At 43.5% G+C, this 12,558-nt stretch overlaps 1 protein-coding gene across 6 annotated transcripts in view; it reads right to left on the bottom strand.

Annotated features, from left to right (window-relative positions):
* Nucleotides 1-12,558, bottom strand: part of LOC116649453 (WASH complex subunit 2-like) — a 64,078-nt gene that overhangs the window by 35,119 nt on the left and 16,401 nt on the right. For 5 of the 6 annotated variants that reach the window (XM_032432222.1, XM_032432221.1, XM_032432225.1 and 2 more), the window contains exons 9-17: nt 11,894-12,004; nt 11,284-11,371; nt 10,506-10,577; nt 9,663-9,778; nt 9,144-9,201; nt 7,667-7,726; nt 7,084-7,272; nt 4,402-4,529; nt 2,076-2,162 (exon numbers count right to left, since the gene is read on the bottom strand). In XM_032432222.1, coding sequence (XP_032288113.1) covers nt 2,076-2,162; nt 4,402-4,529; nt 7,084-7,272; nt 7,667-7,726; nt 9,144-9,201; nt 9,663-9,778; nt 10,506-10,577; nt 11,284-11,371; nt 11,894-12,004 — 909 coding nt within the window. The remainder of the gene's footprint in view (nt 1-2,075; nt 2,163-4,401; nt 4,530-7,083; nt 7,273-7,666; nt 7,727-9,143; nt 9,202-9,662; nt 9,779-10,505; nt 10,578-11,283; nt 11,372-11,893; nt 12,005-12,558) is intronic. The other variant, XM_032432223.1, reaches the window with a different exon arrangement.

The following is a 12,558-nucleotide window of genomic DNA, read 5'->3' as shown; positions in this document are numbered from 1 at the left end:
CAGTTACTGAGACCTCTCTGGATAATTTCTTCTTATTATGGCATCAGTGCCGACTCTCAAACACAGACCTAATGAATTCATTAACTGAGAAGAGCGCTTCTCAGCCCAGTGGATTCGCCTGGACCCCATGGAGTCCCAGGGGTCCGCTGAGGTAAAGAGGCCACATAGAGGGAGCTACGGGCTCCCATGCCTCTCCTGCATTTTACACATTGGCAAGATTTCACTTACAGAAAGATTTGTTTCACTTTTCCTTGCCTAAGCACCCCGACAGCATCCAATAAAAACAATCTAGGACAATGCACACAGGACAAAGCCTTTGGTGGTGGCTGTGAAACCTGTCTGCAAATTCTTATACACTCCCACCTCAAGAAGTAGAGTCTGGATCCCCGCCCTGGAATCTTGGCGGGCCTTCGGGACTACCTCGACCATGATGACTTCCGAGGCTACGTTACAAAAGCAATATAGCCTCTGCACAGCTCTCTGGGGAATCTCACGTTGAAGCCCTGCTTCAAGAACCCACCTTCCCTGCAGCTGCCATGCTAGGAGACCCCATAAAGATGGAGAGGGGTGTCCCCAAAGCCCCAGCTGTTTGAGTCTTTCCGTCCAGCTACTGGACACCGGAGTGAGAGGATTCTCAGCCCAGCCACCTTCAGACTAGAACCACAGGACAGACCCTAACTGACAAGTACCTGGCTGAACCCAGTCCAGTTCTAGATCATAAGAAATAATAAAACTTACTGGTGTTTGAAGCCACTAAGTTCGGGAGTGATTTATTTCACAGTAACATGGTACTGAAACACCTTTTAAGTCACTGAAATTGATCACATTTGTTTTTTCATGTAGTCGACAACTGTTATTGGCTTATCAAGTGCCAAGCACTAGCCTAAGTGTTAGAGGTATGAGGAGGAAACAAAACGTCCTGCCCTCACGGAGCTTATTCTAGTTGGGACGGAGATAATGAACAAGTACACATGAAAAGTCACATGGCAACACATATCGTGGGGAACAACAGAGGAGAAGAGAAGGCAAGGAGTGCAGTGTGGCGAGTGCTAGCGGGCTGGCAGTCATGCAAAGGATCGTCAGGGAAAGCCTCAAAGAAACTGTAAAAAGGAAGCAAGGCATCCAGATTCTGGGAAGAGCACTCCCAGAAGGCAGGAGTCAGTGCAGGTGTGCTTGAGGATGAGGAAGCCAGGAGCGTGGGATGAGACCAGAGTGCGAGGCCCCACCATGCTGTGCTCATGTGTCCAGGAGTTTGGCTTAACTGGAGTTGGGTTAATTCCTATCTTCTGTACACTGGCCGTCAATGAAATATAAGCCTCACGGGTTTTATTTACATCAATGGCAATCACTCCACTTCCAAAGAGTTGTACGTCCATCCTGGCTGTTAGTGCAAAGTAACCACAAAAGCTTAATCCAGAGTTCACAATTTCTTGAAATTACATGTAAATCTCTGCCATGTCCATATATTTTTCTGTGAAGGAGATTTCTGACTGCCCGTGATACTCTCAGACAGGTCTCTGATCTCTTAAAGGCCCAGCCTGAGATCAGTTCTGAAAGGACCTTGGCCTGGGAGAGTCAGATAAAGCAGTGACACTTCTGAGAGGGGTGCTGTCCCACAGGAAAGATGCTTCCAGACGGGAACCTTCAAGGACCAAGGCTGTCTGCAAGCACCGCCAGCCCACAAACGGTTACAGGTCACAAGATAAAAGGCTATGCCAGAATACATCCCATACGGCACTAAGCCCGTTATTCAATGAGACTGCTGAAAAAGGAAACAGCGTGTTGATTTCTGTTCTGGTACAAGCACCTCACTGCATTGTGGATCAACAAAGAGCCTTAAATCTGAGCATCCTGAAGAGAGTATTTTTCTCCCAGAAGATGCACTGGATTCAAACCCAACATGAAAAGTATTACTACACATACTGCTTTCTAAGCACATGTGTTCTCAAAACATTAATTTCAAAAAAAGAAGTATTTAATAAAAGGTCTTGTACCTCTACTGAAAAACCCTGATTTAGAAATATTTTGTCATATCCAAGGACTAATTCCCAGAACTAAGAAAGAGAATTCCTTACCTCAGAGTCCTCTTCATCTGAAAATAAACCTTTTTGAGCCTTTGTTTCTGGCAAGAGCTTGGGATTTTTGCTGGAAGGAAGGGTAACCTTTGTTGGAAAAAAAAAACAAAAACAAAAAACTGAGGGTTAACAACCAAGATAACTGGAAATGAGGGTTTATTCAAACATTCATTTAGAAAACAGACTGAGTCTCTGCTAGGATAAGGCAGCAGGCCATGTGCCAGGGGAATAAAGATGCCGTGGACCTTAAACGTGTACAAAGAATTAATGCAAAAGAAGAATCATAAGACAGAATTTAAAAACTGGTATAAGTTAGGAAAGAAGAAAGAAACAGTTCATCAATAAAGTAAATTTCTGGGGCACCTGGGTGGCTCAGTTGGTTAAGCGACTGCCTTCGGCTCAGGTCATGGTCCTGGAGTCCCGGGATCGAGTCCCACATCAGGCTCCCTGCTCAGCAGGGAGTCTGCTTCTCCCTCTGACCCTCCTCCCTCTCATGCTCTCTGTCTCATTCTCTCTCTCTCAAATAAATAATAAATAAAATCTTTAAAAAATAAATAAATAAATAAAGTAAATTTCTCAGGACAGACAAAGCCTGGACCCAGGAGATGGTACAAGCAAGGACACTCCAGGCAGAGGGAACCGCATGAGAAGAGAAAAACAAGTTAAGCCAGAGGGTGTATCTGGCTGGATCAGGGTATTGTATGCAAATGGAACGTGTATGCTTGGAGCCAGCACAGGAAGGTGAGCTACCCCTAGGAGCCTGCCAGGTTCTGAATGCTGGGACATAGGTAGTCGGCAGTGGGAAGGTCAGGGTTTTTTAAGATTTTATTTATTTATTTGACAGAGACACAGCGAGAGAGGGAACACAAGCAGGGGGAGTGGGAGAAGGAGAAGCAGGCTTCCCGCCGAGCAGGGAGCCTGACGTGGGGCTCGATCCCAGGACCCTGGGATCATGACCAGAGCAGAAGGCAGATGCTTAACGACTGAGCCACCCAGGTGCCCATGGTCAGGGTTTCATAGAAAGGACACACAAGAGGTTCTTTAGAGAAAGGATGATCAGGGGCGCCTGGGTGGCTCAGTCGTTAAGCGTCTGCCTTCGGCTCAGGTCATGGTCCCAGGGTCCTGGGATCGAGTCCTGCATCGGGCTCCCTGCTCCGCGGGAAGCCTGCTTCTCCCTCTCCCACTCCCCCTGCTTGTGTTCCTTCTCTCGCTGTGTCTCTCTCTGTCAAATAAATAAAATCTTTAAAAAAGGATGATCAGGGCACCTGGCTGGCTCAATTGGAAGAGCATGCAACTCTTGATCTCAGGGTCATGAGTTCGAGCCCCATACCGGGTGTAGAGATTACTAAATAAATAAGGGAGCCTGGGTGGCTCAGTCAGTTAAGCATCCAGCTCTTGATTTGGGCTCAGGTCATGATCTCAGGGCCCTGGGATCAAGCCCTGCGTCAGGCTCCATGCTTAGGGGGTGTCTACTTGAGATTCTCTCTCTCCTTCTCCCTCTGCCCCACCCCCTCATGCTCATGTGTGAACAGGCTCTCTCTATAAAATAATCTTTAAGTAAGTAAACAAACAGGGCGCCTGGGTGGCTCAGATGGTTAAGCGTCTGCCTTCGGCTCAGGTCATGATCTCAGGGTCCTGGGATCGAGTCCCGCATCGGGCTCCCTGCTCCTTGGGAGCCTGCTTCTCCCTCTGCCTCTCTCTCTCTGTCTCTAATGAATAAATAAATAAAATCTTTAAAAAAAAAAAAAAGTAAACAAACAAACTTAAAAAAAGAGAGAGAGAGAGAAAGAGGATGGCTCAAGCTATGCAGGATACCAAGGAAAGGGACAGCAGCCAGAAGAGCTTCAGTGCTGATGGGGATGCATCCTGCTGGCCAAATACAGGTTCATTTAAAACAAACAAACAAAAACAATGATGCTAATGGTTTATAATAGGTTGAACAGAGAATCCATTAATGCTATAGTGATAACTTAAAAAGGAGAAAAGAAAGCTCTTTGGTTCTGTTTGGAAAAATGTCAGCTAATGTAGAAGAAATGAAAGAACTGGAAAAACATTCTTTTGTACCCCTTAACATGATAACTGGTTCAGGAACAGATCATCAATGGAGGTAAAAACCACTGAGCAAGGCAAAAGCCAACAACTGCTCCATCTAGGTGGTAGGTTTTTGGGTGTTCACTATATTCTTTCACCTTGCTGTATGACTAGCGTTCTTCACCATACACCTGAAAGGAAATACCACTTCCCTCTGGGTTCCAAACGAATTAACAAGATGCCCCAAATCAACACTTAACAAGACTTCACTATGTTAAGTGTCCTTCCTGCTCACCTTTTTCTCTGCCCTTGCTTTATTTTCATCTGTCTGATTCACAGTGGCTTCTGGCAAAGCAGCTGCTTTTTCTTGGAACAGATCTCCTTCCTCCTCATCAAAGATATTGGCAGTGGATTTGACTTTGTCTTTAGAAAAGATACCACAGCAGAAAATTTAGTATACTAAAGTCAAAACTCCCACCACTAAATTCATAGATTAAAAAATTCTTCCTTCCCAAGGAATAAATAGAAAAAAATATTATTTTTTAATTAGTTATGAAACAGTATTAAGTTGGAATTTTTCAAAGAACACAAGAGCAGCTCAAATGAAACACAGGACCAGTGGTTGAAACACACGACCATTTGGCTCACACACTCATCCAAGCAGCAGAGTCCTAAGCTTAGACTAGCTTGGACTGGCATCAAAGGTAAATAGAGACCAAAGAAAGAAAGATCATTTAAGAAGCAACCACCCTACGAATCTGAGAAGTGAGGATTGGCTCCTCCTTTTAAAAAGTCAAACTACTGGAGTGACTGGGTGGCTCAGTCAGTAGAGCATGTGACTCTTGATCTCAGGGCTGTGAGTTCAAGCCCCATGTTGGGTGTAGAGATTACTTAAAAATCTTTTTTAAAAAGTAATAAATAGGGCGCCTGGGTGGCTCAGATGGTTAAGCGTCTGCCTTCGGCTCAGGTCATGATCCCAGAGTCCTGGGATCGAGTCCCGCATCGGGCTCTCTGCTCCTTGGGAGCCTGCTTCTCCCTCTGCATCTCTCTCTCTCTCTGTCTCTCATGAATAAATAAATAAAATCTTTAAAAAAATAATAATAAATAAATAAAAATTAGAAATCAAACTACAGAGACATAGAAAAGCAAATATTGAAATCTCCCCCATAACTCCACCTGCCCACCCAAACAAAACCACTTTCAGGAACAGTTTAATAGACACATATCTAATTCCCCCAAAGGATATACTGACATTCTCACTTGGGTGATTCACAAATAAGGCTATAAATGATAACGTAATTCTAATATTTCATATGATTTGTGTTTTTCACTTAATGTACCTAGAGAATCTTTCTCATGTCAACATACATAGACTTCATCGTTTGTAACACTTCACCAAATTCCACTGAACAAGAGACCGTAACTGACCCTAATGACAAGGAGCAGGGCAGCTTCCGGCCTTTCACTACCACGAGCACTGCCGTGGGGAATGAGGTGTGCATCACTGAAAGGAGGATACCAACTTGTGAGCAACCCAGGACAGCAGCAGCTGTCAATGTTATCTGTGATTCTAAATCAGTCCCCACCAGTACTCACTAGGTGAGGGGCCTCCAAGGCCAAGAGAGGCACCACCACCACCTTTATTCGCTGTCATTTCAGTTGGCCTAGATCTGAGTGCTGTATGCGTCCATTTGCATGCTTTCTAAAATAACTAGGCGAGGGCGCCTGGGTGGCTCAGTTGGTTAAGCGACTGCCTTCGGCTCAGGTCATGATCCTGGAGTCCCGGGATCGAGTCCCACATCGGGCTCCCTGCTCGGCGGGGAGTCTGCTTCTCCCTCTGACCCTCCTCCCTCTCGTGCTCTCTGTCTCTCATTCTCTCTCTTGCAAATAAAATCTTAAAAAAAAAAAAAAATAACTAGGCGATGATTTCCCTTAGGTTTCTGCTTCCATCCTTACTTCTCACATTTACCACTGGAAAAGGAGCTTCTCACTGAATCCTGGTCCATCTAGTCTTCCGAAGAGTCCTCTTCTCCTCTTGCTGGAAACTGTGTGCACCCAGTAGTCTATCTAAAACACCAAGTGTTTTTCCACAGACCAGCCATCTCTGACCACCAGGGAGCCTGTTAGAAATGCACAATCACAGGCCCCACCCCACACCCGCCAGGGAATCTCAATGTGCATTCTTTTTTTTTTTTTTTTTTAAAGATTTTATTTATTTATTTGAGAGAGAGAGAATGAGAGATAGAGAGCACAAGAGGGAAGAGAGTCAGAGGGAGAAGCAGACTCCCTGCTGAGCAGGGAGCCCAATGTGGGACTCGATCCCGGGACTCCAGGATCATGACCTGAGCCAAAGGCAGTCGCTTAACCAACTGAGCCACCCAGGCGCCCTCAATGTGCATTCTGACAAGAGTCCCAGGAGAGTCCTCTGGCACATAAGCGAACAACTAATTTAAGAAGAGTGACTTCATGAACACGTGGGCTTAAATCTGAGGGGAGAAGGAGAGTGCTAAAGTGGCCAAGGGGCTGAAAACCCTGCCATATAAGAAAGGCCAAGGTTATGTGGGCTTTCCGGCACAGAGAAGAGAAGAGAAGCTGGGAACTGAACAGCTAACGTGTGGCATTCTGCTCATATGATTTACTAAGGGCTGCCAGAAGAAAGTGTGATTAAAACTTCCTCGGTAACTCCCAACATCACAATCAGAAATCTTTAGCAGGTATTACAGGGGAACAGATTTTTAGCTCTCCATAGGGCAGATAATCCTAGTAATTAGTTTCCAAAGCAGGAAAGATGGGTTCAGAAAACAGAGATCTCTAAGGCACTATGACTACGGAAGCCGAGATGACACTCTATGACGGGAATGCTTGAGGAGGGATCCTGTTACTGGAAGACACAGAGAACTTGACAAGCTTTATGTCTTTTTCAGGTCAACATTCTCTCCCTGGCTCAATTCCCAGAAAAAGAGGCTGGAACAGGTACCTGTTTTGGAAGGTTTGCTGCAGGATGCCGCAAAAAAGTCATCGTCATCCTCATCATCAAAGAGGCCAGCAGGTGCTGGAGGGTACGGGCTTTTCCCTGGAGTGGGCTGTTCAGGCTTCTGCGGCTCCTTGGGCTTCTGGGGCTCCTTCAGTGATGGGACAGAGGTGGCACCAAACACATCAGTGTCCCCTGTGGGTGGAGGGACAGAACAGCCACAGCTGTGAGCCAGTGTGGGTGGGTCTCCCGACTTTACAGGGGAAAAAAAAAAAAAAGGACCACCCACCAAGAACATTTAGTTTCAGTCCATCCACAAAACACATTAACAGGACCCAGTAATCCCCATCCTTTACTGCTACAGAACATCCCACGATGCCAATCACCTGGTCACTAAAACACAAGGAAGTCCAAGGCCACTAACTTCTAAAAAATTATGAGCTAACACCAGTGAACGAGCTCTTCCCGTAGGCTATTCGTTGCCCTCTGGAGCTCCTGCTACTCTCAGCTGGCACTTAGATGACAATTTAAAAAATGACAAAATAGTACTTATTTGGTTTTTGAAATAACAAACCCTAAGTCTTGATACCTAAAAATACAGAAACAGCTCCCACTGGGATTTTCTTTCCAGGTTTGGAGGATGAAGACACTAAAAACGAAAAAGAAAAAAATAACCACTTCAGAAAAGATGACTTTTCTTGTTAAATGTACCTTATTGAAATATGTACAACACAATACATAGCTAATTGGAAACCTTTTAAAGCTAATTTTTCCTAAAAGAGCCATTTTTTTTTTTTTTTTTTTTTAAAGATTTTATTTATTTATTTGAGACAGAGAGAATGAGAGAGAGAGAGCACATGAGAGGGGGGAGGGTCAGAGGGAGAAGCAGGCTCCCCGCTGAGCAGGGAGCCCGATGCGGGACTCGATCCAGGGACTCCAGGATCATGACCTGAGCCGAAGGCAGTCGCTTAACCAACTGAGCCACCCAGGCGCCCTAAAAGAGCCATTTTAAAACTCCTTAGCTTTAGCTCAGTCTTCTCTCTACGCACAGTACTTTTTTCTTGGTACTAATATAATCTAAGCTGTGATTCCCATGGACGATTCCTCTGAGTCTGGTCAAACAATAGCACTGGGGTGGGCTGGAGAGGCCAAGGAAGGGGTAAAGCACAGAAGGGAAGGAAAAGGCAGAGCAAGCAGGGCTCCTTAACAGTTTTGGCTCTATGCATTCCACCCGGAGAACAAACAAGTAGAAGAGAACAGCAAAAAATGTGAAATATCAACAACAACGAAAATGAAGACAGTAACAGTAAGGAGGGAAACTAGCATCCACTGATGCCAGGAAGTAGAGTGCAGGAACAGCAGAACACCAAGCCAGCCAGCATCACAGCAAGCCCAAAATCTGATGACTGGTGGTCCAAGGAGACCGCTCACTTCAATTAACTAATTCCCAAATCCCAAGAACTACCACATACCTAATGGAATAAAATTTGTCACTTTTTTTTTTTTCCTTTTTCATGTGTGCTCCACAGATGATTCTGATGCACACCAGATCATGGAATTACTGGCCTCCAATTTATATGCAGAATTCTGGAAGTGCTTTTTTGAATTAAACATGATGGAATTAAAACATCCTTAACACGGCTACAGAGTACTTTTCCTGTTTGACTTTTTATGAATTCTCTATTAAGAAAGAAACAAAGGAGGGCGTGTGATGTAATGAGCACTAGGCATTATATAAGACTGATGAATCACAGGCCTGTACCTCTGAAATCAATAAGTATGTTAGTTAATTGAATTTACATTAAAAAATGTTTAAAAAAATAAAAAATTTAAAAAAAGAGACAAAACTGTGATGTGGGTTTACAGATGGTACTTTTGTCTTTTCCAAGACATGAATTAGAGAAAATGAGCTGCTCTTAACTAGACCAAGGCAAGCAAAACAGCTTCCTGCCTAACAAAGAAGCAAGGCTTGGGAACAACTTCAGGGGTTCCATCCCCTACTGAGAAGTAAGCAGTTCTGGAATTCTGTTCGCGAACAAGAGGAGTCAGCCTCAATCCAAGCTTACCTGCATTAACAGAGGTTCGAGCTTCCCGATCCTGAGGGGCTTCTGTGAAGAGGTCACTCTAGTTGCAATAAAGTACAGGACACGAAATTTCAAAAAAGCAAAGGAAAATGTAGCTGCACTTGAGGATTTCTAAAGAAAAGTACCTTGTAAAGTTTAAAGATCCATATTTACTGTTCTGCCAGAAATGTAGTTCCAAAGTGAAAACTATGGCAAAATCATACCTTTAAATAGTTTACGTCTATCCAGGAATTAATTACAAACATGGAAGAAGACAACAGATAAAGTAAGAAACAACCGCCTGATCAAGTAAATTATTCACCATAAATACTCTCACATCCTCTCTCCACCTAACAAAGGGCATCAGGATACAGTATTTTCTCACTTTGTGATCCTTAGTTCAAAATCTCCCAAAATATGAGAAAAGTAGAAGCAACTTGCAACTAAGAAGCCATTTTTTCCCTACTAATTGTGGACCCATGACACAACTAGGGGGATCTTCATTGATTGTCATGGACTCACCTCCTCATCCTCATCATCGAAAAGTCCCTTCCCTCCACTGAACAGGCCACCTCGAGAGCCAAATGGGGAGAAATCTTCATCGGTCAGCTTGGGGGGTCCGAATAAGTTGTCCTCATCTAACAAGCAGAAAGGGAAATGTTTTGGAGGGAGAGTTAAAGATGGGTTTGGAACTCAAATTTCCAGGGTTAGCCTTTACAGCATCTCCAAGACTGGCATGGAGTGTATCTAACCATATGTAACAAGGAGTACTTGAGGGCCAGCAGTCCGAGGAATTCCAAACAAAATTCATTAAGCAGTCCAATGAATCCCTTAAAAGGCTCTCTGGGTTCCCACCCTTAACTCTGTAAATGTCTGAAGCAAGGTGAATTCTGTAGGTGATCCCTTTCATCTAGATGTTTCTCTGGAAGCAAGTACCTGGTTCAAATTCCTTTAAGACCTATCCCACCAAGAATTTGGGAGAAGGAGGGCAGACTGAACAAAGGTCTGTAGATTGACATAGTCACAAGTAGGAATGTAATGGATGTTACTGTTAAATATGAAAGGCTCTGATACATTCTTTATTGAAAACAAATGCTAGAGATCCCTAGTTTCTATACACCTTCAGAGAATTCTAGAAAAACAGCTAATGATCGTTATAAAAGTTAGTAATTCAAATCTTTACAGCATTCTGACTGCACACCCAACTCTCCTCCCAGCATCCCAAAGCATACTTTTAAAAGCTTTGGAAATGAGAATACAGAGACCCCATTTGTCGGCATTTAAAGTGGAATTCTATGAATTACGAAAGTGATATTCCTGAATCAAGAGCCTCCTAAAATAACAGAATGGAGGGGAAAGGCTTACCATCTGAGGGAGTTTTCCTTTCCTTCTTCTCCTTCAATGTCTTCTGAGGTTTTGCTTCTCCTGGGGACAACGCTTGAAGAGTGTTTCACAGTTTTAACCATACAGAGTCTACCCTTAATATTTTTTTTTTTAAGATTTTATTTATTTATTTGAGAAAGAGAGGAGGAGAGACAGTGAGAGAGTACAAGCGGGGAGGAGAGGGAGAAGCGGGCTCCCTGCAGAGCAAGAAGCCCAATGCGGGGCTCGATCCCAGGACCCTGGGATCATGACCTGAGCCAAAGTCAGATGCTTAACTGACTGAGCCACCCAGGGCCCCTACGCTTTTTGTCATCCCTGGGGCTCCGAAGCTAAGAGCAGGACATTCAACTCTGTGTCTCAGATCTACCTTAGAACTTCAGTCAGTACCTCACTCAAGCTGAAAGAACTATTCTGACATCATTCCATCCTGTTCAATCACTAGAATATACTATATAGTACATTTGTGTTTAGTCAAAATACAGAAGTAAATATAAGTGAGAGATTCTTAATCTGGGGCCTGTGATTCTCTGGGGCATCTATTAATCCCCTGAAACTGCATATAAAATGTGATACAGATATGTATATGTACATTTTTCTTGGGGGGTTCCACAATGTTCAGTTATCAAATAGTCTATAAACCAAAAAAAGAATAAGCCTCTCATGCCTCAGTAAAATTACACAGGGAAATATGCTGTCAGTGAAGCCCAGCAGAGGGGCCTGCACTCCCCCCCAACCCTGTTAACTCATCTCAATGACGTACCTGTTCGCCCCTCTTCCACCTGGCTTGTAGCCTCCCCTCTGATTCGAGCTGCCAGCTCATCGGCAAATGATGTAGGTCTACTTTTTTTCTACAGGCAGAAAAGATCAAAAGTATCACTTTTTTTGGTAACACGCGAACTAGTACAGTTTACTTTTGATACCTAACAAAACTATGTAAACAAAGGCAAAGGAATTGAACTGATTAAAAATTTAACTAAATGAATTTAAATATATGCACCCTATATAGATCACTTGAGAAACAGGACTCCCTTCACAGGGAGATGCTCCTTATTTGCTTATTTTGTTTAAATACCTCACTTTAATCCTGAAAGAGCCAGATGAGGGTGGGAAAAGGATAGGAGTATTAGGGAACTGAACAGACTCTGGAACTGAATAGACCTGAATGATCTGACTTGTAAAACTGTAACAATTGGAAGAGAAAGTGGTCCTCGTAAGGCAACTAGTGATGCTCAACCATTACTTTCAAAAATGTAAACATACAAATATAATGCAAAATTAGACGGTTACGAATATAAATGACAATAAAACTAGTGAGTCCTCAGGGCCATTTCTAAAACCTTGTCAAGGGAGTTAACTGTAGTGTTTCTTACAGGTCTAGCATTTTCTTCAATGTCCTCAATATCTTCCTCCTCCTTCTCAGAGTCCACGAAAATGTCACAGCCATCATCATCCTCTTCTTCATCACTCATTTGCGCAGTGTGCTAAGAGTATAAACCTAGAGGTTAGAACTAGGAGATAAGGTCATCAAGCTGAAAAAGACATACTACTACCACTTAGCCTACAGGCAAAACAGTGACAGACTGTCAAACAAGGGGGATGATGCTGACGATGCAGTGAAAGTCTCAAAGCAATAAATGCGCTAGAACAAATGACACACAAGATTTATTTTCAGTGCAAATACTACACACAGAATAGCAAACACTGAAATACGTAAAATGTCCACCACTGGAGAAATGATAAACTAAATAAGCATCGTCTCATCTTGATAAAAATACTAATAATTAAAAGGAATAAGCTGTTAACAACTGCAGAAGCATCCAAGGCATCAAGTGAAACAAATGCTGAATGAGAAACCAAGCAGGATACCCTGCCCCCACACCCAAACACCTACCTCGTTTCTAAGGACACAGATATATTTGAAAAAGCAAAGAAAAGCACTTATACCCCCAGATCACAACACCAGTTACCTCTGAAAGAGTGTGGGATAATGAGGACTGGAGGGCTCAAACTAAGCTTTACCTGTGAAGTTCTAATT

The sequence above is a fragment of the Phoca vitulina genome, unplaced genomic scaffold (genome assembly GCF_004348235.1).
Source record: "Phoca vitulina isolate PV1807 unplaced genomic scaffold, GSC_HSeal_1.0 scaffold48, whole genome shotgun sequence".
In the NCBI taxonomy this organism is placed as follows: Eukaryota; Metazoa; Chordata; class Mammalia; order Carnivora; family Phocidae; genus Phoca; species Phoca vitulina.
This window is presented reverse-complemented; position numbering and strand designations above follow the sequence as displayed.